Here is a 27,214-nt window from a genome sequence, read left to right as displayed (position 1 = left end):
TTATTATTCTGCTTCTTTATATATAAATGTATTTAAGAATTTGTTGCATATTTTCTTGACAGGGTTTTCACTTCTCTTCCCTTTTTTTAGTCACATTTTGTCCTTGAATCCCTTGCTTACACATATTTTCACTGGTGTTTACTGTATTGTAACCATAAATAATTACTGATATTGTTGAGTAGCATTCCTGCGGCTTACCTATTCTCCAGGGTACGAATTGAGTGATTGGCAAAAACTCAATCACAGAGTCCCCACTTCCCGGGCTAGCGCATAGGAATGTAAGATCTTCTGCCATTTATCCTTCAATCCTGAATGCTGACCTGACCAGGGAAGATCAATATAATGTATTAATTTGCCAGGGAGTCAAGACACATCCCTCACGTGCTTTTTTCATTGATCAGGATTGTGATTCTCATTGCAGGGCTTGTAGCTGAGACGAATGTGTCCTTGGCTGATGTCGTGAAATTAGCACCGGAGCCTAGATTGGCTGTTACACCAACTGCTGGGTCTGAGGAGGTGAGCAAGCTTGGGAATACCATTTTTCTTTTCATTTCCTGCCTGCTTCAAAAAGTAGTGCTTTACTAATTCTTCTAGTAAAATAGATTAATTTAAGAAACACTGGGTTGCACGATTCTTACTCCTCATTGTAAAGATAGATTTTATTTTGCGAGATCTTCGGTGTTGTATTGCTGCAGTAATCTGATCGCTGCATCCAGGTCTGTGAGAGTGATTTTTCCTAACTGGGTGTGATCCCAGAACAAAATCTATTCCTTAAGGGACAGAAAAAGTTACAAAACAGGTTGAATTTAAATACAGGTCAGTCAGGTTGTAACTGTTAATATTGACAAAATAGTCTTGACTTGTTTGCAGGAAGCAGCATGGAAAAAGGCGTGGTGATGGTGCTTTCTGGCCTCTTGGAAAACGTCCCTAAAAATCCTTCCTTTCTTATCTTAAACAGTGGTCAGCAATTGTGTGTCTTCACTTGTAGCTCCCAGTCGGAAAGCGTGCCAACTGGGAAGATTCAGTAGGTACAGGTCTTAGGTGCCATGCCCATGCTGGGAATTTCAGTGCATCTGAAGGTGGAAGTTTTGCTTTGTGGGGCTGTACAGATAAAGCAAAATAAATAGTCGTTGTTGCACACTGTTTGGTTCCAGCCCCTGTAAAAGCAAGGAAGGAATTGTCTCAGGCTCTCCCGTGCAGTCCTGTACCTCTTGCTATAAGGTACCACAGGCCTTAGATTACAATAATTTATGAAATATAATGTTCAGTAATAAATAAAAAATACAATATAGCAAGATTCCTAGAGAACACAAGTTTAAGTAACCAAAGGTGAATCTGTCTTAAGCTGTGCAGAAACTTCTTTTACACCAACACAGCCTTACACTCTCCATTTATGAGATTTGAATGTGCCCTAACTACAGGCAAGAAGGTTTTAAGGCTTTTATTTAAACTGGGAAATTAATGATCTGCCAAAACTACTAACTCCCAGCTACATGTGTAGTGGAGCACCAGATATCATCATGAGTAATAATAGAAATGATCATGCTGCATTGTGCCTGCCAGCGTATTATTTAATTATTAACTGAGATGGAGGAGCTCAGTAATCGAATAGAAGTCCCCTTCAGAAATATTAAGACATTGAATAATTTAAACTTGATTGATCTGATCTCATTTACTCAACCTTACCCCCTCATTTGAAAAGATAAAATAATTAACAGCAATGGCCTGTGTCATCTGTGTTGCAGCTGAAGCCATCTGCAGGGAATACACTTCAGGAGCACATCCCTGGCGTCTGAATCAACCTCACGTTGCTGCCCTGTTCCCCCCAAAAATGCTGGCTGCTGAAAAGCTGCCAGGCTGGCTTGTGTGGAGGTGGAGAGTGCTCAGAGACCTGCTTTTGACCCCCCTGGTGCTGCTTCAGCTATAAAACTCAAGGGCAGGGAATACAGCTGTCACTCACAGGGGCCTTTGCAAGAGCAGCAAGCACCTTGTACCCCTGCAGGGACCAAGCTAACCTAACTGGAAACGTTGGTGGGGAATTCATTTACCTCTTTCTATTTTACCGTCTGCATAAAATGGCCTGGAAGCTAGAAGAGTTAATTATCTCCCTCTCTATACTTTTCTTCTCCTTTTCCACTTGGTTAGACCTGGCTCTCATAGCACATCTTTTTATTGGTTTTAAATGATGTACAGCAGTGAATTATTGCCCCAGTAGACAGGAGTGGATGATAGAGAAGGTAGTGGCCAAACAGCATGAGAAGGAATAACCGTTCCTGCACTTTAGCTTAGCTTGTCAGCTTCATTCCATTAAAAGCAGGTTCTTGCAATTATGTATTCTACACCAATTTTTTTTACTTCCTGTCTTATAATTTTGCAGTTGATGGTGGATTCCCTGGCTAGTTTCATGGCTGTGAAACTGCAGAAAGCCAGAGGGGCCTGTCAGTAATACAGTGTGTTAGCATGAACAGTGCAGTAAAAATTCATAATGTGATGAGTCAGTTTGATTCTGTTTTTTACAGAGCTGCGTCTCCCTGTCCATCCGATTTCATTCTGTTGAGGTTAGAGCCTTTCACTTAAATGATGGTTCTTTTTATAAACTTCAAAGTCATCCTGAGGTTAAGTTCTGTCTTGCTGAGAAGCTCTTCTGAAAGAATCTGGCTAACCAATGTGAAATTTCCCGGACCACTTCCCTACATGTTTTGGACGGCTACAACTAAATCTTGGCAAGGTGGAGAAAAAACAGGTCATAACACAGCAATCTGCTCTGGTTTCATCCTTTCTTCCTGGTATAGGTCAGAGACAATATGTCTTAGATCATCGGAGAGAGGAAAAGCTCCTATAGATAAAGGTCAAATGCGACAGTTTGATGTAGCTTCCTCTTCATTGCCAAGGCTTATGCACGCAGGTAGGGGTTTCCAGGAACCAAAAATGCAAAAAGTGTTTCTTTGACTGCTGAGGGCTCATTTTTGATAATGGATTTGATTTCACAAAGGAAGAACAGGGCACACAAAACAGCTCTTCTGGTTCAATTAAACTGATGGGCTGGTAAAATAGAATAAAGTCATAAGATGGGGAACATAGAGCTTGTGATGGGTGATGAATTAGTAGTCAGTAAAGTCCCATAAGTTCCAACTTGTCTGGCAAAAATGTGACTTTTATCCTGCAGCAGACTGTCCTGCCTTGCAGAGACCATTTCAAAGACAATAAATCCCTCTGTGGGGCTATGACCCTAACTAAGTTCCGTAGCTGAACCTGATTTCACAGTATATTTGTAGGGTGTAGGGGCTCACTTGAGCTTGTTTCTAATTGTGCCGATGCCCAAACAGGTCATAAAGTATTCTGGTGGCAACCACTGTGGGGGTAGTCTTTGGTCACTTGCTCAACCAAGGCTAGCCAAATTCAGTCATCTGTGGGTTAAGCTGATGAATCCTTCTTCCCTATTTTCAGAATAGCAAAAATTAGAGAGTCATCTCACCTCTTAGGAGCTTCCTCTCCACCCTGGGGAGGAAGATGAATCAGAACCACTAAGCATGACAGAAATAACCAGGAGATGCTAGAGCATCAAATATATGTTAACAGACAGAAGGAATCTATTATTCCAGCATTAGAATTCAGATCCATTTTAGTAATCTATTAAAACAGAGATGGTTGGCTAGTTGGTTAATTAAGCAAAAACGTGTAAGAGAGAACATGATTATCTGGAGTTGATCACTTGCGTTTATATAAGCTGCATGTCTGTGACATAGTGTCAGATTTATTGTGATACTGTCCTGTATGGTTTTGTAGGGAGAAGGCATAGTGCAGTTCACTACCTCTGGATGTGTAATTTTTGATTGCATTATTGACTCTACTGAGATGTATTAATCCTGCAAAAATTCAAGAAGGGAAAACATAGACCTAACAGATTTTCTTGACTTTGGTGAATTGCCTTGTAAGTAGGTAGATTTATAGAAGTGACCCTATTACCCAGGAAGGTTATAACGACCTATTCATTGATTTAAAATAATTATATTTTTGATGAGTTAGATTTTGGAGGGGGGAGGTTGTTTCCTAGAATTGGTTTAGGTTGATAATTTAGTGCAAAGTAGGTAATAATAATACAAGCACAAAAATATAATAGGTATCGATGGGAGTTTGATTAAGGTAATTTTGTAGCCAATAAATTTTTTTAACCTATTAAACTGATTAAGATAGGCTTGCAGAATGCATATTTGAAGTAAATAAAGTAACTGTTTGAGGTGTGGTTCCTTGGAGGGTTCTTCAGAGTATTTCAGGACACTGCCATAATCTTTCTGCTTTAGGAGTATTCTTTCTGTGTTATGAAAGGTAAACTACTGCTATGATTTAAAAATAAAATGTGTAATTCTTGATTTCTTAAGCAAATCTCTTTGAGTAATTTGAGTTTGGTTGGGAAAAAAAAAGGAACCAATCAAAAGTAGCAAGTGTTTCTGAGAGACTGATTAATTTTAATCTATTCAGGGTAGATTAAATGTACTCGGGTAGATTAAAATTAGGTAATCATCAGCATCATCTCTGTAATTTGTAAATTTTGAATTGCTTCAATCATTGGCTAACATAACAATGCAGGAGACAGAAGGATCTATGTGGATTGTCACTTGTAGTAATAATTTGGAGCTGGCTTTGCTTTTAGAGGGCGGCAGGGACAGTGTAAACTGTAAAAGCCCTGTTGAGTTCATAGGCTGGTACTATGGTGAGATATAGTATGAGGATGACATACTTGATTTGGACTAGAGCACAAGGTAACATTTACTTGAGTAAATTTTCCAGGGAGGGCAAGTTAATTTATTCTCTGTTATAATGCAATATTTATCATTAGCATCTTCTTAGTTATTTGTGGGACTGTCGGAGTGTGGCCAGATTGTCCCAGGAGAGAAGTTTAGGGTTTGTAAATGAAGCCATCAGACAACTGCTGATGTTGTGGTGTAAGCTATAGAGATAAGCAGGAGAAAAGGCCATAATATAGCAAGGACAATTAAATTATGGACAATAATAAGGTTCATGTTGTGATACTTGTAATTGCTTTTGTTAAATATCATGGTTTGATATATTAGGTTTGAGGCTATGACAGGGAGAGAATTTATGTTCTTGAGTTTTTATGCATCACTGAGAGTTCTTTATTCCCTTTGGACCTCAATTATAAAAATAAATCTATATAATTGCCTTAGGAAAAAGACTCCTGGAATCACTTAGGAGGAGTTGCCTGAGGGTCTGCGGAGGCAGTTCAGTCGTGGCAGATGTGGAGAGGCATCTTTCACAGACCCATCTATGTGTGTGCTCAGGCCATGCTCTTGGTCAGTGCAGTTTGGCTTTTCTTCTCCATACTTCATGGGAGCTGCACTGCTTTGGCCCCAAACTTCAGCTGGTGTCGAGCTGGCATGTAAAATACTGCTCATGAAAAGCTTGTAGTACTGCTGCGCTTATCAGCCATGATGTACTAGTGGTATTACAGCCCAATTCCCTAAGGAAGAAGAATTTAAGACTTTGGCTTAGCCCTCTGAACTGTGCTACTTTTTACCCCATCTGAACGGGAATAGAGTACAAGGAATAGTCTTAATTTTTTGTTTGCATTTTCTTCAGATGGTCCATAATGCAGCATTCATTTACTGTAATGGCTGAGAAGGTTATTGCAAATGCCTGAATTTTCTCAATTAGCAAGCTAAGTGCTTAAGCCCAATAAACAGGAGAAAAAACTGTATCAGTAAACGTGGCTGTTCATTTATTTTGGTACATTTTAATTTAGAGTGATTTATTAACAGTAATACTTCCCAGCCTTCTAGTAAAAGGGCTGTTGTGTATTTTGTAAAAATACTGCTGGGTAATATGGAGCCTGCTTTCTCAGTGCCTGAGCCCACTTACTGATGCAGCTCTGCTGTGCTGAATCTTTTCTGCGAAGCATTTAGGGTTTATCAAATTTACAGAATAGCAAAGTAAGAAATAGCGAGGCTTGATTATAGATCCTTCAGTGAATAAAGGAGCTGCTTTTGTTTTGACATACTGATAGTCCCAGTATAGCCATAGCTGCCTGCTCAATATTTTGTTTACTCTGATGTGCATATTTAGCAGAAATGGGAGCAATAATATTCTTTGGGTACATGAAAAGAATATATATGTGTACTTCACTGACCCCCCAAGGCCCTCAAGTAGTTAAACATACCATGCTGAATCATGTGGTATTTCATAGTAGTGGTGCGTTTTGTTTCCTAACCCCATAAATCTGTATAAAACTCCGTGGATCTCAGTATCACTCACCGTCCTGTGGAAAAGAGGAGTTGGGGCACATACATGTTAAATGACTTGGCCAGGGTCACTCAACGAGTCTGTGGCAGAGGTAGGAGCGAGCAGGTTTCTCTGTTGTAGTCAGTGACAGACACTGTAAGACTCAGTCACTGTGAGATGAGTTTAAAAACTGTCCAGGTGATGCCTTGGCAAGCGAACAGTGCCTCTTCCCATTTGCTGTAGATGCGCCTTCTATTCTTCCCCTTCATATACTTAATCTGTTGTACAAATGTCCTTTAACTTCTGTAATATCTGGCTGGTAAAAGGGAGGAGCTGATCAAAACAGGCTGCTTCTGCAGAATTTGTCCATTAAGTCACTCTCACCTTGCCATTGTGGAAGGTGGAAGTGGAAATGAAAGAAATAAATCCCGGTTTCACTGGTCAAACTGAAACTATCATTCAGGAAGAGGGAAACACAGAAACTGGCTATTTTGCTGTCAATTGAAACAAACCACTAAAATGCTAATTTTTATTTTCTAGATGAGAAAACTGTGATTATTTTTTTTTCTTCCACTGAGAAGCTGTGAATATTACAGACACTGAGGCTACTGCAGACTATACATAAAACCGTGGAAGAGTAACCCTGTCTTTTCCTATGGTCTCATAGTTTATGCTTGAAACGTTTTCCTCCTGACTTTATCATGCATATACATATACAGTTATTGGCTGTGGATCTTACCCAGAAAAGGATAAAATGCATTTAAATGCTGGATCTCGCTTATTGATGAGAGCAGTTTACTGGGTATGATTCATTGAGGCTTTATAACCTCTCTGAACCTGGAGCCAGGAGCGAGACTGCTCTGATTATGAATAACATCAGTGCAGAGGGCTTGTAGACTAGACTGGCAGCCCCTAGGATTCATTGTGGCAGTGATATGACCTCAATGGCATCCTCCTAAAGACTGCTCGAGCCTGTACCAGACCCCACACTGGCTCCTGGCCGTCCCTTCCTTGTGCTGGAGCCAGCAAATGAGTGAAGCTGTCCTGGTATGGCTTGTCAAACTCCTGATAGATGGACAGTTAAAAGCAGAAAGAGGAGGTAATGAAGAAGGGGTATCTCCAAGATCTAGATGAAGTACAGCTTTGGGTTGGAGCTATCAGTAAGGCTAGGGTCTGTTCAGGTTTTCTGTGATGTAACCTGGTCACATACAAGCAGCTCATCTTCTCTGATACATCCTGTGATGAATTTAAAGGGAGGAGGGAAAAAGAAAAGGTAACGTGAAACGAATCTCAACGTGGATCTCGCCCATATCCAAAAGCAGAGGGCATGTTTGCATCTGGGGTTTTGAATACATTTGAGTCTTGATTCTTCTTTTTATGGTTGTAACAATTCTGGATCTAAAAACTCCTGGGGAATTCTAGCTAGGCAAATACAAAAAAGCTACCCAGATACTCGGTATAGTTGTGAAAAGAAGTGGGGTCCCCATTTTTCCCCCTAGGCCGGGGCTCAGGGAGTGAGGAGCCTGGCCATGGAGGAGATTGTATGTGGGAAGAGTCGTGGCTGTGAACGATGTGAAGGAGAGAAGAAGCTTGAATAGATACAGGAGTATGAGAGGGGCGGGAGAGGGAGTGTGAAGTGTATTTTAGAAGGCCCTGGTCAGCATATTGGCCAAGGAGGACCTTTCTGACAGTGGTTGGACTGTGCTGGAGGGTGGCAGCATGCTTATTAACAAGGCAGAGGAGGAGGGACAGAGGCAGTGATCCGTCCGGGGGTAGTGGGGGGAGGCAAGGACGGGAGTTCTGCCTGGGTGATTAGGACAGCGATTACCAAGGGGGCATGTCAGACTGGGAGAGGTGACTTTAGCTGAGCTGCTTCCTCTGGAAGAAATGACTTCTGCTTACAGCCACAATAAGAACAACCTGTGCACATCATAAAATTAAGCTGTGAAGGAGATGGTAAAAGAGGCTGTGACATTTGAAAAGGAAGACTGCAGCATTTTCTTGAGCAATTTGGGGGAAAAAAAACCCCAAATCTTCAGGTCTGAAGATGTTTTTAACTGCAGCATGTTGTAAAAATCTAATTTTTCAACCTAGACATACTTATTTCTGTTTCCTTTTTAGCTCTATCGTCCACTTCTGAAAAGATATGCTGAGCTTGAACAGAAGGTTATCTGCAACCCAACCTCTTCTTGTCTTGTGAAATAGAAGCAAACAAAATTTATAAGTCAGCTGAAGAGTGGACTCCCAAGAAGAAGATCAGAAAAGATTTGCTCAGATTTTACTGGAGTTGTTTAAATCATTTCGTTCCTCTTTGTAGACAAATAATTTTTAAATGTCTGTGTTTGGGTGTGCTGGTGGAAAAAATTACGTTGCGATTGAAAACCTGATTTACAAAAAAAGCATCATATTGCTCTGTGTGTTTGTGACTTCAGTTTTTCTTAGGTACTTTTCAGATTGTGCTTGCTGTTTTGGAATAGCTGCGTGACAAAGTCGAGTCCCTTGTATATATGAGTCACTTTACCCATCTCTGTCAGCTTTGATGCCATGTGTTTAGCATGCCGACCTCTGCATACTTATCTAGGACAGTATCTTAATTCTGCAACTTCTCCAGCTTAGATCTTTTGAGACTATCTTTCTGTACATCTGTAACTTGTCGATGTTTATATCTTTGACTACATGAAACCAACAGAAAGCATAAGCACACTGACTTAATCCCATCTTTCTTTAATATGTGAGAGATTTGTGGTGTGAAGGCTGATTAAAGTCTTTAAAGGCTCCCTGGGATCTTCAGAGAAGGGGAATTCTTGGTACATGACACTATGGAAAGTCTGTTGTGTGATAAAACATGATGGGGTTGGATTTTATAAATTATGGAAAGCGCAGAGGCCTACATGGATACAGACACCATTGCACAATGTGTTACTTGACATCGGTTTGTAAAAAAGAAAATAAGGGAACTAAAGTTGGAAGTCTCACATGCTTCCTTTCTGTTTCAAAAAGTAGTCAGTTCATCTGCTCACCAGTTTGGCGTTATTCTGTTTTCCTTTCCTCCTTCAGGTGTCATGGCCATGAAATTCTTTGTGCTGAGTGCGACTGCAGAAGTAGGGCTCTGCTCGCAGCAGGGCATGAAGGTTACTGATTTTTTTCTTTATACCACCACTATCCCATTTCTTTCTTGGAAACAGAGCAGAACAGGTGACTGTCTTGCTCTGTTGCTGCTCTTTCACTTCAAGTATTTTATTCCAGATTAAGTAGGCTCTAGCTGAGAAAATCTTAAGTGAAAATACAAGCCAGGAGATCTTTGTACGGAGTTGTGTGGAAGTTGCAGATTTTGAATGAACATCTTACATCACCCTGTGCAAGTGGGAACACTTTACTGCACCATTCTGCAGTGCTGATATCTTTCCCTTAGGCTAAAATTTCTTCTGGGAATAAAGCCTTTCTTCCCTTCTTGCAGAAGTGGTAATGTGCCCAGGGAGTAAGCCAGGGAATTGTAGGGAGACGAGGATCCCTTTATTGAGTATTTGAGAGCTGGATTATGTCCCTGCTGGAGCTGGGTGATTCACACTACAGTGGCACAGGACCACTCTCCCTGTCCCTGCTGTATCCCTGCGGTGAGGGTGGGAACCCCTTGCCATGGCTTGCCTCTGGAGTGGCAGGGGAGTAGGCACGTTCCTCCTCTGCTCTCCCTTTTATATTTAAGTGCTTCATCTGCGAGTACGAACAGTCCCTTTTTTTTTGTTCAGAAGTGAATAATTATAACTTTTCTTGATATTAGCATGATTACTCAGGAAGGTCAAGAATTACATATCTGAGTTTCTAAAGCAGGCTTCGTTTAAGCAATTGCTTTAAAAGGTGGCATTACAAATACACATCTATCTCTTTTATGTGCTTATTATTCTGGGTCCAAAGGTACAGCGCTAAAACATATAATACTTCTCGCAGGCCTCCGTCGTCAGCAGTTGCTTTGTCATTGAGTAAGGCTGTAAAGAGGTACAGAAGGATTCATTAATGCAAGTTAAACAATGCCACTAGTTTAAGCAGCATTGCCATCATCATTAGTCTTTGTTCTGCCTGGTGACTGGTTTGACATCAAGGTTAACCACACAGGGATGGGATCGAGAGAGGTGTTTTAACTTTCTGCAGTTTTGGTGACAATTTCTTGAGTAGCTCATTCGGCTTAATCAGAGTGGGAAGGCTGATGTGTCTTACAGCTTTGTGGCTTTATTTGCCTGCGAAATGGCAGGATCAGGGTCAATTTCTTACTCAGCTGAAGAAAGTTATAGCTTTCGTTTCCCAGCTCACAGCACATGTGAGAATGTTTCTAGATAATATATTGGCTCCAAAGAAAGTGTTATGTGGTGCTAGTAGGATATAGTCTAGATGGTTTAACTACTTTCTGGGCCAGAGCTCTTCTCTGGGTAGGGAGAAGGAAAGACTTCCCTGTTGGGCTGGGCTGGGGCTCTCTGGTGGGTCCCACGTTAGCATTAAAACGCTGTTTCCTCGGGGTGGCTGATGCACTGTGTGCTTGCTGCAGAAGTTGCCGAGAAAAGGCTCAGATGCAAAGCTCGGAAGGGCCAGGAGCTGAGCACCACTGAATTATAGAATTGCTGTGGTGATGGGTTTATTAGGGCTGGCCTCTGAGGAATGGTGTCTGGAGTATCAGAATTTATAGACAAGCTCTTTTTTTTTGTTCCAGCTCACCAAAGTTGCCCATGTTCACTGACTAGTGTCAGAATAAGACTCAATAAATCTCCCCCTTGAAAGGTCCTTTGAAGAAATGCTGCTGTAAGACTTCCACCACTCTCTTCTTTTTGTCTTTCCAGGAATGCATGTTAGCCTGCCAAGGAACCACAGGCTTCCTGCTGTCACGTGCACATCTCTGTAAAAAAGCCACCAGTGATGGAAGGATCTGGTGCCCTTTGGTTTCCAAAATCTTGGTTTTTTGCCAGCTTGTCTACCTTATGTTATTCTGGTTGTCTGAAGTAGAGAGGTTACTGGCTTAAATGACATCTTAGTTAACAGAAATCTGAAGGAAAGTCAATGTCTTCTACCTCAACGTATTTGATGGAGGTTGATTCCCTCTCTCCCCCATAAGTGACCTTATTGGTCTTCAAGTGAGAAACACAGTATCCCCATCTTGTCTGGATGAAAGGTTAGCTTCTGTGTTTAAAGACCTGCTGAGCTATTCCCAATCTGGACTAATCTGCTGGAAAATTGATCTCAGCTCCTAGAAAAAACCCACCCTTGACTGCTACAAGGAGGTGGTTCATCACTGTCTAACCTGCAGCTCCTGTCCTGCACAAGCAAAGCCACTCTAGGTTGGAGGTGGGTCATGGAGGTACATGGAAAAATCCAAGCAGCTTCCTTAGCTCGATGGCCCTGTGCCCTCACCAGTCAATCAGAGCTGCACTGGATTCACCCACAAGCTCGTGGTGTACCAAGACCCAAAGACAAACAGTTTTCTTTGCAGCCTGAAGTCTTTAAAGTCTTTTGTGTTGCAGCTAGAAACAAACAGGGAAAGATGTTTGCTTTTTCTTAAGGGATCAGTCTGAGAGAGCTGGAGCTCTGATTGAATAAGTAATGTACTGAAAAAAGTCTATGCTCTGTCGGTGCTTTAATAAGTAATTGAGCTGAATACCACCGTGTGTGATCCCAGCGGGACCTTTTTGTTTTTCAGCTCTCTTTTCCTTTGGAGTTGCAGCTACCACCACAGATCACAGAGCGGTGCAGTGGAGGATGTGTATCTAAAGCCACAAAAAGCCAAAGCAGAACTTTCAACAGATCATTTGTTTTATCCGTATTTCTATTGCCTTGGTCCCCAGGCTGCTGCGTGCAGGTTAGAGGCTGAGGGATGAAAAGAGAAACATTTTAGAGAACTAAACTGTCTGCTGTTGGTGCTTGTCATGATTACGGGGCCAAATCATAGCCTCTTCCCTAGCAGAAAAGGGCTAATTTGGATTTTTTTCATTTCCTTAGCCGCTGATTTTTCATGTAACCTCTCAGGTTTTGAATTTGGTGAGATCTCAGCCCTCATGTTAGGTTGGGTTGAAGCTGGCGAACGTATGGCTCAGGATGATAATCAGGTGGGTGGATGTTCACTCACCAGGGGATTGCTATCCTATGAGGAGCATTTCCAAAGCTTCTCCGAAGTCATCTTCGGAGTAGCTTCTAGTTCTGATTCCACATGGCTTAAAATTTTAGGTAGTGTTTTACTCTTGTGCAAATTCGGTACAAAATCATATCTGCTCCAAAGGATATTACCTTGTTATTTCTTTTTGTGCAGGTCAGAATCACGGTGTGATGTGCAAGACGAAAGAACTGTGGATGCATTTTTTTGGTAACCTGCTTTTTTCTGAGAATGTCTCTGAAGTGTGTGAGTAGGACATCTTTGGGATATTCAGAGTATTCACAGCCCCTGCTTACCTTTTGTGCTTTGGTTACAGCCTAGATCAAGCCTCTTGGGTTAGCCCGTTCAAGTGGTTTAGCTTTTGGTCATTAAAGCTTACATTACCAGAGTGTAAGATTTTTAGGTTCGTTCTTTTCCCTAGAACCGTTTTTTCCTCTCCTGCAGCAGATACATCCTTTTCTTGTACATGGTTTGCCTTGCTAGCTGCTTCTGCGGGATGCTAATTTCTTTTAAGAGACACTTTGCTGAGTGAACTTGTCTTGGGCTGAAATCCAGCCCCAGGAGTCGTATTGCTTTACCTGTTCTTCTTCTCTGTTGCTTCTTAAAGTTGGCCTTGACAAACAGTGATGCTTCTGCAGTGATCCCAGACTTCTGCGAATGTCTCGACCATTGTGGGAACTCAATGATTTTGTTCAGGGTTCTTGGAACACGTACCCTGAGGGGCAAGGGTGAAGGGGCGGCCATCACTGCCTATGAATACTGCTGTGATCTCTGATTTCAGTCTTTCACTAAATTGCCTCATCCATTGATGCATCAGCATGCTCATTAGAACAACTGGGGATATTATTAATTGTATACAATGTTTCTTGCTCTAAGATCTTTATATGGCAGGTATTTGTGATATGTTCTTCATTAAGATGCTAAGCTCTGCTTTTATTTGGTGTATTGTGCCTTAGTACTTTGTAAAGCATCCATCTGGTTGTTGTTTCTCTTTTGGCATCTAATCAGGCAAACAGAAGTCTTTGGTCACTCAGGTGTGGGATTCACCTGGCCAGTGTGGACATCTGTGTCTGCTATCATATGGGCTCCTTTTATAATCAAAGGAGAGGACCACAAGGGAGAAGAGTTTCTGGCTGTTCATCTTATCTTGTGGCAGATGTCTACAGCAGATCAGGTGATTTGTCTCTTGAGTGAGCCATTTCTCCCTGCTGAGTAGAAAGGCAGTGGTGTAGAAAACAGAAAAAGCCAATTTTTTTTCTTGTGCTAAAACTTCTGAAGACTTGATTGAAAGCTGGTCTCAACTTTGGAGGTGAGTTTTGTCACCAGTTACCATTGTACAAATAGAAAGCTTTCTTGTTCCAGGACTTACCTGTTTTTACTGTCAAATCCATGAGCTTGACTTCCCCAGGTCCCTTCAGACAGTCCTCTCTTACACTTACATGGAGATATCCAGCAGACATAGATTGGGAGCTTTATTACTTATATTCTTACAATCATAGAACAGTTTGGGTTGGAAGGGACCTTAAAGACCATCTAGTTCCAACCCCCTGCCATGGGCAGGGACACCTGCCACCAGCCCAGGTTGCTCCCAGCCCCGTCCAGCCTGGCCTTGGGCACTGCCAGGGATGGGGCACCCACAGCTGCTCTGGGCAGCCTGTGCCAGCATCTCACCAACCTCAGAGTGAAGAAGTTCTTCCTAATATCTAATCTAAATCTCCCCTCTCTGTTTAAAGCCATTCCCCCCTGTCCTATCACTACATGCCCCTGTAAAAAGCCCCTCTCCAGCTTTCTTGTTGGCCCCTTTAGGTACTGGGAGGCTGCAATAAGGTCTCCCCAGAGCCTTCTCTGCTCCAGGCTTAACAAACCCAGCTCTCTCAGCCTGTCTGCACAAAGGAGGTGCTCCAGCTCCCTGATCATCTTCATAGCCCTCCTCTGGACCTGCTCCAACATGTCCATGTCCTTCTTATGCTGGGGAACCCAAGCTGAATGCGGTACTGCAGGTGGGGTCTCAGGAGAGCTGAGTAGAGGGGGAGAATCCCCTCCCTTGACCTGCTGATCACACTTCTTTTGACGCAGCCCAGGACAGGGTTGGCTTTCTGGGCTGCAAGGGCACACTGCCAGACCACGTTGAGCTTTTCATCACACCCCCAAGCCTTTCTCCTCAGGGCTGCTCTCAATCCGTTCTTCACCCAGCCTGTATTAATTCTGGGGGCTGCCCCAACCGACGTGCAGGACCTTGCACTTGGCCTTGTTGAACTTCAGAAGATTTGCACAGGCCCACCTCTCAAGCTTGTCAAGGCCCCTCTGGACAGCATCCCTTCCCTCCAGCACGTTGATCGCTCCACACAGCTTGGTATCACCAGCGAACTTGCTGAGGGTGCGCTCGATCCCGCTGTCCATGTCTCTGACAAAGATGTTGAACAGCACCAGTCCCAGTACAGACCCCTGAGGGATGCCATGCGTTCTTGCCTTTTGTCCCTTTGTTGCATGCCCTTGCTTGTGTTTATCCCTTCAAGCTGGACTCTTTCAGGTGTTTGTGTTATGCCTGCAAGCTCAGTACCCCAGCCCAGTGAAAGACAGCTCCCTTAAGACTTAGACAAGCATTGCGCAGGAAAAGAGAGGTCTGTTCAACTCGCTGTTCAGAGACAATATTTACTGAATGACATGTATGCACTACCCTTCTGAAACCTCAACTCTGTTCAAGTTCTGGTAAATAAAGGTGTAGTGGAAGACTGAATTCTCCTTAAAAAATAGTAGGCCATGCTGTGTAACAGAAGGGCTTAGTCAGAGAAATGGAGCAGAAAGAGAGCTGCTTCTTAGCTGAGGACTTCTATCTTAAAATAATACATGTTGCAGAAAACAACTAAGAAGCAAAGGATTCTCACACAACTTTGATATCACAGCTTATGCCTCCTGAGAGTGTTTCTTCACACTGCTGCCGTAGCTTGTTAGGTTAGGGTGGGATATTCCCCTGTTGCTCCTGGTATCGTTGCTTTGCTAGATTCTTACCCTACTTGAGGACAGTTGCATATAGCAGAAATACCCTTTTGATTAAGAAAGATATTGTTGAAAGGCAACAATACGTTTTCCCAATTTCCATTTCTCAGTCTAATTATTCTGGTTCTCGCCATTGTTGTCCCCTGGAAGAGATGCCTGCTGAAGCAGAGGGAGGAGAAGACAGTGAATGCAGCTAATCCAATGTGTGATTTAGTCAGGCAGTTCAACTGAATGAACAAGCAAATAAGCTGTATTTCAAGACCTCCTTTTCCGTGAAAGTGTTTTGGTTTTGGTTTTTTTTTCTTTTGTTTCCTCAGAGTGATTCTTGGCTCCGAAGATAACGGCCACTGTTTTTTGTTTGTTTCCATCTCACCACGTTTGCAGCACAGCAGACTCTCCCAAAAGCCTTTCAACACGGACTCATTTTGCTGTTTGCCCAGCGAATACAGATTTTTCATTTTGATCTACATTGTGTGCGGTTTTGGCACACTTTATAAATGAACTGATTAAATGAGTTTTGCTAACGACTGCCCCTCCCTGTTGGTAGTCAACCCTCATCATTCATGGCCTTCCATACTGAAGGAGATGAGCCACCATGGGGCAAGTGCTTCTTGTAAAGGCCAGAGTAAATGTCAAGAAACTTTTTCCCTTCTCCTTGACCCAGAAATGTTGCTGTAGCTCAGCGTCACTGGACATGCAGTGTTGGGTTGTCCGTAGCATGACTATTTTGGGGTAAGTGTCGCTAACGTTCAGCCAGATTGTCTAGGTGGGCAATCACTGAGGTGAGACTGCATGGGTAATTTATGGCAAGTTCTGCATTTTGTAATTTACGCTCTGAATCTTTGAATGACAAAGTTAATTAGCTTTCTCAGATGAGTGAGAATCATGTGTTTAGAGGGGGAAGGAGAATGCATCTGGACTCGGGAATTGCTTGGTGGGGAGGCCCAGGTACTCAGTCAGGTTCCCTTTCTTCTGGCCTGATGCATCCTGCTTTTTTCCTTTACAGCAGCCCAGGATCACGGGAGACATGGAAACCGCTTCCTCCCTGAGCTTCCTGCAGCCTACTGGAGGTCTGCAAACTGGGACCTGGGGTCAAACCCACCAGGCAGAGGTAGCACCCAGAGCTCCCTGCTCCCGATGGTGTGCTGTTGTCCTGAGTCTGTTGTCCAAAAAGCTGGCTGCATCGCACCTGTCGCTTTTAGTTGAACACGAGGCTGTCTTTGGCTGTCTGCATGACTCTGTCATGAGTTGTGGTGCCTCTGGGACCTGTATTGGGCTGGGAGCTCAACCTTCAGCAGGAGTAAAGGAGGTGAAAGATTTCAACATGTTAGTTTTTTTTACATGGTGACTAGAAACTGGGAGTATGACCTGGCCGTGAAAAAGGTAAAAGGTGTTAACCTTAAGCTTACCTGTATGTCTTTCCATTAACCTTGACCTTACCTGTGTGCCTTTCCGTTAACCTTGAGTTTACCCGTGTGTCTTTCCAGCTGAGATGGGGGCATTGCCTCATACAAGATGCACATCTGCTCTCTTGCGTTCAAGAAAGAAAAATTAAAACTGGAACAAGTGAGGAAGAGGGCTGATATGTTGATCAGGGGAAGGGAAAGGCTGTCCTAGGAGAGGAGACTAAAAGCTTAGCTTGCTTTGCCTAGCAAGTGGAAGCTGGGAGGTGATACCATCATTTAGTCAAAATCCTTCAGGCTGGCAGTAAAGAGCAAGGGAAAAGCTATTCCAGCCAAAAGACAATGTTGGCTTGTGAGCAAGTGTCACTACTGATTGGGAATAAATTTGAACTGGAAATTAGGAGTAAGGTGGGGGCAAGGTGCTGATGAACCTTTTGTACTCTGTGTGTGGTGCCAGGACTGTAAAGCCCCATGCCTGCAGCATGACCTTTTGCAGGGTGTAACGTGGTGTCAGAAAGGCTGTGCTGAAACTGCATTTGGTTTGGACTAGCAGCGACCATTCGAGAAACTGTTGTTTGCCATGTGCGCAGAGCGGGGTTTCACACTCGACCTCTTTTGAGTTTCCTTCTTGACTTTGGTTTGTGGGAAGGAGCTAGTCTGGAAGGGGAAAATAAAGGAAAAGCTTCCAACTCCGCTTCTTAAGCTCAGAACGTGTGATGGCCCCGTTTGCTATCAGTTTGCTGGGCTAGTCCTCTACAAACAAGAGGAATTTACCCCACGGCAATCTTTCTTCACTAGAACCCTGCAAAAGGAAGTGAAGTTTAATTAGCATTTTAAAGTGGACAGCCTTGAAGTTAATGATATTCAATAAAGAAAAATTGTTTTAACCTTATTTGCACTTTTCAATTTACTTATTAGAGGCCATCTGTTATATTTTAAGCAAGAGCACTGGGAGCTAAACTCTCAGATTGTCAAATGAGGTTTTAACTGGCTAAGCAGAAGGGAAGGAACAGGCTGCCTTAAAAGAGCAATTAGACTGTTTTTCTTCAATTTCTCACTTTCGTGTCAAAAAGCAAATGGTCACCATTTCAAGCAACAGTCGAGTTGTGACAATGACATCTGTTTTTACAGGTGCTGATGAGTCCTGGGGAATGTCACTTGTCCTCAGATCTCAGATATGGTCCGACATGGATGAAATTCAAAAAGCCAAAAGTGAGATGAAACTGGTGAGGCGTGTGAAGGGCAGGAGTAAGTATTTCTATAAGTAAATCAACAGAAAAGGGAAAATGGGAACATATTAGTTTGCTGCTGAGCAGGTTGGCCAACCTAGTGACAAAGGGCATGGAAAAAGCCGAGGTGCTCTTTGTCATGACTGGCAAGGCTTGCTGTCAAGCCTCTTTATCTCTGTGCCTAGCAGAAGAATTTAGGGAGATAGGTGCTACCTGTAGCAGGAGGCAATCAGTTTAGGGACTACTGAAGCAAAATGGGCGTACATGGGTGCATGGGACTAGATGGGGTATGTTCAAGGATGCTGAGGAAGCTGGTTGATGTCATTGCGAGACTGTTCTCTATCATCTCTGAAAGGTGGCAGTGATTGTGGAAGGTCCCGAATGATTGGGAAGAGGCTAATGTGAAGTTCATCCTCAAAGGGAGTAAGGAGGATCCAAGAAAACTGCAAACTGGTCAGCTCCACCTCTGTCTCCAGGAGGGTTACAGAGCAAATCTTCCTGAGGGCCATTTCCAGGCACATGAAGGACAAGAATTCAGGGGCCAGATCTGCATTGACTGTCATGGGAATTTGACTTCTCAGCTTATCTGTTTTAAGCTTGAGCGGATTCCCACCATACCTCTGAGAAGGTGGGTGTTTTTCTTGTGTCCCTGGGCAAAGCGAGAGCCTTTGGCAGGACAAGAGCCAAACCTTGGTCCCCCAGGTCTTATGAGAATAGTTTAAGTACTGGGCTACCCTTAATTCCTCCTGGAGGGTTTGGGAAAGGAAAGCAAAATATCTTCTCTCAGTCTTCTTAGCAATCTATAGGAGCCAGTACAGCTGGTGCTGTGCATGTGGATTCAGGACTGTACATTCGTGAGTGGATGTTAGCAATCCCTCTGGATTTAATAATTGATGTACCACTGTTCACCTGAGCAGAGGCTCTGAATCCCGTTCTCTGGGGTACTTGGCAGTGGTGGCTGTAAGGTTACCATGCCCAGAGCAGGAGTGGAATAATCCCTTTAATCCCTTTTGCAAACAAATGCAAAATGTGATCCGTGCCATGGGCTGATACGCTGTTCTCCAGGAGCAGCAACTTAAATTGCCACAACCTGACTCCCTTCCACCTGGACATTTGAAGACTGATCCCACAACTGCTTGAAAATTTAGATATGAGCTTCACCCCCGTGGGTCATCCTGCTGAAGTTAGGCTGAAGGTGACTTTTCTGTGTGAGGTCCTGTGGGCATCCCAGATTTCCTAGGGACTGAACCCACCAGCTCCTGGAGAGCCAGGCTTGCTCTGCAGCCAGCTGCATTCCTGTCCCGCGTGGTGAGTTACAGTGACAGAAGGGAGGAGAAATGATCCGAACGAAAGAAACAGAGCAGAAACGTAAACTAGATCATGTTGATTCACAACAGCGTTTGATCATTAGTAAGAACCCCCCCACTAAACCAAATCAACTATGAAGTATCTGTGGCAGTGAAATCCAGCTGCCAACAATGTTTGTCGTAAAAAATTGCCATGGGTACTGTTAGTTTGCTGTAAGCGCTAAAGCTGAATATGTGTGCAATAAAATACCTTTTATAAAATCTCGCTTTTGTGTCATTCCAAACTTAAAATGCTATTTTGTGTTCAGATCTATAGAGAAAAAAACCAAAACAACCCACAACTTGAGGTGACTTTTGTTTTAAGACTGTTTTAAATTTATAACTGAGCTGGCTAAAATGCTTTTCATCAAAGTACAAAAGTTTCATGCTATAATTAATGGCAAGTGATATCTAATGCAATAAAACACCATCATTTGAGTGTTCTTACAAGACTATTTATGACTGGATATTGAAACTGATAATGATTCTGCCATTTGTCCTCATAATTTATTATTCCAAAGAGAGGCAAGTGGTGTTAAGGGTTCACGATCCGTTTTATGGAAAGAGTGCTGAATTCAGCTTTTATGGGTGTAAATGACAATGTTTGGCGCTCTGTGGAAAATGTGCATGTGACAGGGAGTGCAGACCCTACTGAGGGGTCGAGATGGGGGGGTTAATGCTCTTTCTAAGAGAGCTGAAGCCTCTGGCTGTGTGATCCAGTTGCAGGTGGCCTTACTGGGACCAGTGCAATGACTTAGCAGGCTTGCTCAGAACACCAGGGCAGGATTTTTCTGGATAGCTTCTACCTGGTTTCTGTACTAGGTGATCTAATGAAGTATGGCTTTGGGCAGCCAAAGCTGAGTTCAGTATAAGCAGCCTAATCCAAACCCCATGGAAGATAGTGGAAAGAATTACTGCTCTGGCAAGTCTTGCGTCAGGCCAAAACAAAAGCTCAGCTCTGGAGGAGACTTCCCTTGGCCTTGCAAAGCGCCAGCCGGCCCGTATCCCTCTGAACACAGCCCTTTCATATCGCACTGGGCCAAGGCTGATTTACTGAACACTCAGGCTCTGATCCTTATTTAGGCTTGTGGAAACCTGGAGGAATTTCTTTCAAGTCAGTGTTGATGCAACTAATGGAAAATCTGAGTGAAGTCAGACCTGGGGTTTTTTGGATCGAGATCTGAAAAACAGAGCTGATCCTTCAGTCTGCCGGACTCCTGGACCTGAGACTACAGCTTGCTGGTTTTCCCCAGCCTGCTGTTCATTTGCTGTGAGATAAGGTCCTGTAGGTAAAGATTTGCGTTTCCATCAATAGCCCCAGCAGCAGACCGATGAGTTGCTTGCTGCTTTACAAACAGCTTGGAGTGAATCTGATGCTGCAGAAGCCGAGAGCAGGATGTGACCCTTTTTCTTGGCTTTTCAAGAGTGATGGTTGCCTTCCTCTTCCCTTCTGCCTCCCCTTGTTTATTCTAATCAGCATGTCAAAAGGGAAGTCGCTCCTTTATTGGAGGTTATCCATGTCAAGGGAAGTTATGTTTCCATCACTACCTGGGGGCCCATCAGCAGCAGAAGATGGAGAGCAGTGACTTAGAATGACTTTGAAGCAACACCCAGCAGCAACTGAAGACAAGAACATAACCTTAGCTGACGTTTAAAATAACATGATACACAAATAAAACCATTCTGCTAAATTATGCATCTTTTGACTCTTGGCTGTTCTCAAATGAAGGGGACTGGGTGAGTGTTTTCTATATGTGCCCCGTCTTTTTGCCGTGCTGGGAGCTGAGTGACAGATGCACACTGATGGAGCATAATGCATTGATTTTGCGGCTGCAGTACTTTATGCTGAAAAGAAATACAGCTTTTAAAACGATGGAGGGCCCCTATTCAGGGAAAAAAGAGAGGTGTATAGGTGAGTTTTGCTGAGTGTGCCTTAGTTATCTGCTTTGACTTAAGCACGTGCCTTAATGCTTTGTTGACTAGCATTGATGGGAGTACGTTTAACAGTAAGTTTGAGTTAAGCTAGAGTAATGGCTAAAGAACCAGCAAGAAAAACAGGGTAATAGGGATACTGAGAACAATATAGCTCTGTTTCACTAATCGTTGGAAACCAAGAAATAATATATTAATGTTAAAGCTTTTTCCCTAATGGCAAAACGTGCTGTTGCTGGCGTGTTCCTCTCTTTTCCCAGGTGGGAAGTACAGCCGGCAGCAGGTTCAGCAGGAGCCAGCGGTGTGCCGGGGAAGGCAGGACAACCTGCACCCTGGGGTGTATCAAACCCAGCAGAACCAGCCGGTCGAAATAGGTGGTTATCCCGCTGTGTGCAGCATTGGTGCGGCCTCACCTGAGCGCCGTGTGCTCCTCTGGACCCCGCCGTTTAAGAAGGATGCTCAGGTCCTTGATATGTCCAGAGGAGAGCAACGAAGCTGTTGAAAGGGCTGGAGGTCATGTCCTATGAGGAGCAGCTAAGGACTTTGGGCTTGTCTCCTTTGGAGTAAGGAGGCTGAGGGGCGACCTCCTTGCTCTCTACAGCTTCCTGAGGAGGGGAAGTGGAGAGGGAGCTGCTGTGCTCTTCTCCCTGGGATCCAGGGACAGGACACATGGGAATGTTTTAAAGCTGCACCAGGGGAAGTTTAGATAGAACATCAGGAAGCATTTCTGCACCAAGAGGGTGGTCAAACACTGCAACAGGCTTCCTGGAGAGGCGGTTGATGCCTCAAGCCTGTCAGTGTTTAAGAGGTGTTTGGAAAATGCCCTTAATAACATGCTTTAACTTTTGGTCAGCCCTGAAGCGGTCAGGCAAGTTGGACTAGATGATCGTTGTAGGTCCCTGCCAACTGAAATAGTCTGTTCTGTTTCTAGTTGATATTTGGTTTCAGCTCCTCAGTTTTACAACAGCTCTGGCTGTTTCTTTTGTTGTCAGTGATTTCACTCTGCTCTCACCAGCACAGCCCCCGTCCAAACCTTCCTGAGATCCTGTGGCTGAGCCCTCACCAGATGCAACTTCACTGACCATGAAGGAGATGCATTGATTGACCTTAAGCAATGACCTGCCCTTCAGTTTTCATTTAATAGTCTTTATTCAAAACTTTTAGGGAGGGTGGAGGGAACATGAAAGATACCTCATTTGATTTGGGTATTACTGTATTAGTTTTCCTACTGCAGTAGCACTTAACAGCTGTAGGTGTGGACAAGTGTGGTGTTGCACGGTTGTACAAACGTACATCAGGCATTATCCTTGTGCCTCTGTTCCTCTCTTGTGTCTTCTGTAAGTGCATAGCTAGCAAATGCAACCCAATTTTATACTCTCAGGGTCATCTGTTTGCTGCTTTTCCCTAGGCATCTGCTACAGCAGGCAGGATACAGAGCAGCATCAGTCTGGTTTGCAGCAGGGAGGGCAGAACTTACCCTCACTGCATTTTGCCAAGACCTGTTTTTAAAGGGATGTCCTCTGAAGCACTGCTTCTGTAGTGTTTTTATGGCAAGGCTGTATCTTTCTCTGGCTTTCCAAAAAGATTCAAGCATTCCATGTGGTTTGCAGGTGGAAAGGGCAGTGTAAGGGAGTTGCTTTAATGTTTAACCTTCTGCCCTACCTCCAAAAATATTACTGCTTTTGATGGAGGCTGGTGATCTGGGCATAACTCTAATTTGAACATGGCTGGAGTCACCTCTCTGATAGCTTTAGCTCGCCAAATTCAGTGTGTTCATTTTTGGTGAGTCCATGATTTGAAAATAAAAGTTGATTTTTAAGAAGGAATTGTACATCTTTAAGGGAGAGAAATCACACTTTTTAGAATGTGTCTATCAATTGAGAGCATTCTGTTTCATGGATGGTCTCAGCTTAGTCTTCTGTGAACTTGTGTCCACATCACAAAATGACCATGCAATTTGGCATGACAGGCAAGAGGCATTTTAACGGTTATTAAGGGGATACACTGGCTGATCTGCCTGCAAAAGCTTGTGTAGATCCTGGCCGAGCCTGCATTTTTGTGTTTCCCCCTCTCCTACGCTAACTAGCAATAAAAATTTAATCTGTGTAGCAAAAAATCCTTTTGTTTCAGGGGCCAGGCAAACGTCCCAGGTTTTCTGTTTATTTATAGGAGATGAACTTGCTTGCAAGATGGGTTTTGTAAAATTTGATCCAGCTTTACCCAGAGCTGAGCCAGATCCATGGCTTGCATTATCAGCAGCTGGTTTGCCTGGGAAATATCTGGCTGGTGCAGAGGAGCACAGGGTGTGGAGGAGGGCAGTGGGAGATGTAAGAGGTGATGCAGGAGACATGTGGCCCTGGGTTGCCCCCTACCCAAGCAGGGTCCTTTGGCATTAGACTAACATGACAAGGAAGAGCATGAGGGATGAGGATAGAGGACCATTTTGAGGTGACAGGCTTGCCCTAAACCAAATACAAAATTTTGTGCAGATCATAGAAACCTTCAACACGTAAATACACCAGCAGTGATGTGACAATGCCACCCTCAGTGGCATGAAGGTTTAGATGTCAGCTCTCCAGGTTTCACAGGGATGCTCACATTAATGTGTTTGCAGTACCAGTTGCAATATCTATCATGGTCTTCTGGGACTTGGCCCTGTCCTGTCTCTGACAGCTGGCAGAGTCAGCAGTCGCTGCTGGGACAGCCATCCCACCTGCACCATCCCAGGTACTGAAGGTCAAGCCACCAACCACTGTCCCATGGCCACATGGTTTGACCCCCAAACCCTTTTGTTTGCAAAGCCATGGGAGCGGAGGAGGTTTTGTTCAGTAGCGTTTGTGGAAGTGGTCCCAGTGCCTGGGTGCTCTCTGGCTGGGGGGTATTTTATTTCCTGCTGCCTGTGCCCTGGGTTGGCTCCTTGGGTTCAATGATAGTATGAACTGTCATCCTGAGACATCCACGGGTGCCCGTTTACCGTTCGTGGAGCAGCACTGCTCTGATGACACAGCATACATTACCCAAAAGTTCACTGGAGGACGATGAAGGTGATTAGGAAGGGAAAAAAGTTTATTTTCTTCCAATGGCTTGAGGGCCAAGTTGTAAAAGGCAGAATGCTCTCGGGTGGCTGTAGCTGTGCCTGCACCACTGGGGCTGGGCTGGGAGACCCTGGCTGGTCCTTGGGGTTTTATTTTGTGTAATTCAAACTCTCTTTATACAAACGTCCCTCTCCAGATGTCATGCAGTCACCTGAATCTGTTCTCTCCTGGCTTAAGTGCTGTCAAACGGCGACGTGTCTCATTTCCCAGCGCATGCCCTGGGACACGTCTGCCTTCGTGCTCAGCCCTGCGCACGCGGTGCTGTGCATGACAGTGGCCCCGGTGTCCTGGCATCAGCAATTCTTCAATCTCAGCCTCGCCAGCTCCCCAAAGCTTTGAAGATCATCTTTTAAGATGCCAGGCTGCGCATCTCCCGCAGACCAGGCTCGCACATGCTGAGTGTCTTGGGACGCAAACGGCCCGGCAGCCTCGCCGCGACGCATTGCCGCTCACGCTAATGAGTTTCGTGTCTTGCTACGGTGGATGGCAATTAAAGGGGGCTGATGAGCCTGAGCCCGAGCCTGCGGGCAGGGGCGGCCTGTGCTAGTGAGGAAAGATGCGAAGGGTGCGAGCTTTTCTCAGAGCATCACACTAGAGGGTGCCAGATTGCTTTTCTCCGCGCTGCTGCCTTCCCTCGCACAGGTTTGGACCGATTTGGCTTTGTACATCTTGATGGTTCCTTCCACCCATTGAAGTGCTCGTTGTATGCGCACAGGCGTGCTGCTAGTTGGGTGGGAGAGCACTGACCACCCCAAAATCCATGCCATGGGTGCGTGGTGTCCTCCTCTGCACAGGCTGGCTTGGTCCTGAAGCCAGAGCTGCTGCTTGAAATTCAGCAGTGGCCAAACAGCAAATTGGGTTGGTCGGGGGATGTGCCTTTTGGGTAGCAGGAAACACCCCTGTCTTTGACAGGGAGCCCAGAGGCTGGGATGAGGGCAGCTGCCCTCAGCTCCCCAAGTGGGAAGGTTGGGGGTTATCCCCGCTGTGCCATGGCAGGTTCCTGTGCCTCCCTGTGTACCCCTCCAGTCAGCACATCTCGTAAATTTGATGGGATGCTGTTCTCATTTCTGGCTCTTTGTCACCCTTTTCCCTGCCCCTGGACCATAACCCAGCATCTCTTGTTGTGCCTGTGCTCTGGGGATGTTCTTCCCGAGGGCAGGAGGTTGAACGTGCCTCTCTGGGTTTCCTTCTTGCTTCTTTCAGATAATTGCATTTCAGGTTGTGGTCTGCCTGAATTTTGCTTCTCTCCTCTTGAGCACTTGCACCCCTTGTGGGCTTGGTCCCACCGTGCATTTCACAAGCAGATTCTTGACCCTTTGTCAAGGCATCAATCATGACACTGGCCAGACCCAGATCTGAGGCAAGCCTCTGCCGGTTTGGGAGTGAGCCATGGCTAACCACTTTGCATGCTTTCTTTCATCCACTTGTGCCCTTTCCTCCATAGCTTTTCCTACGGCCTGGGGCTATCAGCTGGGCTTTCTGGGCCCCCAAAGCATCCATAGTATGAATTCACCAAGATCCATGGATCTGCCCATGGATGCTATTGTGCAGTCCCAGCCCTGCAAGGACGTTCCCACCCTGGTGGGGTCTAAGCTGACCTTTCTGAAGTAACTGGTATTTCATTAGGACCAGACCTTTTCCTTCCAGACTGGTTGACGTATGTATCTAGTGTACCAGATTCTTGTCCATGTTAACTGGAAGCCCCTTGGAAGTACCTCTCCTCCCCAGAGAGGTGGAGCTGGCACCGCTGATCCCTGTAGGTTTGAAATTGTCTCCTAACATGAGACACGAAGAGTCTGGAAGAGAAGGTGGAGTATATGAGACAGATGGGAGAAAATAATTATAAACTCCAAATCCCCCAAACTGTAATCCCACCCATGCACAAAGATGCTCTTCCTCACATACCAAGCTGAATTTTTACCCCCAAAATGCCTGTAGGGACTGCCACACCATAAAATCTGTAGTAATAGTAGAGGTTGCATATTGCAGGGGTGGGTAGCAAACTCTTGGGTAGGTAAAGCTGCATAATGGTAAATTAGAAACAACCTGATTCCTGCATACCAGCAGCATAAATGTTTCTTCAGTGGAAGAATGCCTCCCGCTCCACCCCTGGCCATCATGCACAGCTGCAGGGATGGTTTTCCTTCTTCCTCCTGTTGCTGTCACCCTTGGAGCCAGCCCTCAATCTGTGTGTTACTTCTTTCTCGTCCCATGTGAGTAAATTAGAACAGAAGTGATGTGAGGTGTAATCAAACCTGTCAATTAGAATTATGTTCAGTTAAACATAATAAGCCAAATTAGAACCCAGTGTAGATCTGCTGGCACTCGATGAATTTGCACCGTGGATGGACTTGGCCCTGTGTTTTCACACCATTTTATTGTGTCTGTAAGTGGCTAATGTGTGACAACCTGGTGGCATCATAGGACAGCCCAGGAAGAGGAGATGTGTCCTATAATCTGTCCTGGCTGCTTGCTCCTTCATCCAGCCTTTTGCATTCATATTTGCTCACTTTTGGTTTCAGACTGAGTCTGGATATTACTAGGAATGGCTGGCTCATTTAGACACTGTCCTGTTTGATTTTCCTGGTGGTGTTAGTAGTGCCCTGTCTTATTATCCTCTGAGATGTAGAGGGGTGAGAAAGAAGGAGGACTTTCCCTGAGCTGCACAAAAAATTCCCACATATTCATTGCTCCTTACAGCAAGCCAGGCTCAGAGGGGTTTGGGAACCAGCTGTGGATCCTACTTCTCACTGCTGTAAAATGTTGTGGCAACTGGTGCTTTCTGGAAGTGAATCTTTCAGAGCAGTGCTTGGCATGAGCGGCACCTTTCTTAGGTTGTCCTGGT

The 27,214-nt window shown here is 44.5% G+C and overlaps 1 protein-coding gene and 1 long non-coding RNA gene across 4 annotated transcripts in view; both read left to right on the top strand.

Annotated features, from left to right (window-relative positions):
• The window catches only part of XYLB (xylulokinase), an 85,150-nt gene extending 76,136 nt beyond the window's left edge, over window positions 1–9,014 (top strand). For all 3 annotated transcript variants that reach the window (XM_037383773.1, XM_037383772.1, XM_037383775.1), the window contains 2 exons: window positions 422–516; window positions 8,359–9,014. In XM_037383773.1, coding sequence (XP_037239670.1) covers window positions 422–516; window positions 8,359–8,442 — 179 coding nt within the window. In that variant the 3' untranslated portion in view covers window positions 8,443–9,014. The remainder of the gene's footprint in view (window positions 1–421; window positions 517–8,358) is intronic.
• Window positions 9,015–14,269: 5,255 nt separating this feature from the next.
• On the top strand, window positions 14,270–19,564 carry LOC119146303. Its single transcript, XR_005103697.1, has 2 exons — window positions 14,270–18,015; window positions 18,352–19,564. It is a non-coding gene; the product is annotated as an uncharacterized LOC119146303 (long non-coding RNA).
• The last annotated feature ends 7,650 nt before the right edge of the window (window positions 19,565–27,214 follow it).

Source organism: Falco rusticolus, chromosome 4 (assembly GCF_015220075.1).
Source record: "Falco rusticolus isolate bFalRus1 chromosome 4, bFalRus1.pri, whole genome shotgun sequence".
NCBI lineage: Eukaryota > Metazoa > Chordata > Aves > Falconiformes > Falconidae > Falco > Falco rusticolus.
Note: the sequence above shows the minus strand (reverse complement) of the source record. Positions and strands in the feature narration are given on the sequence as shown.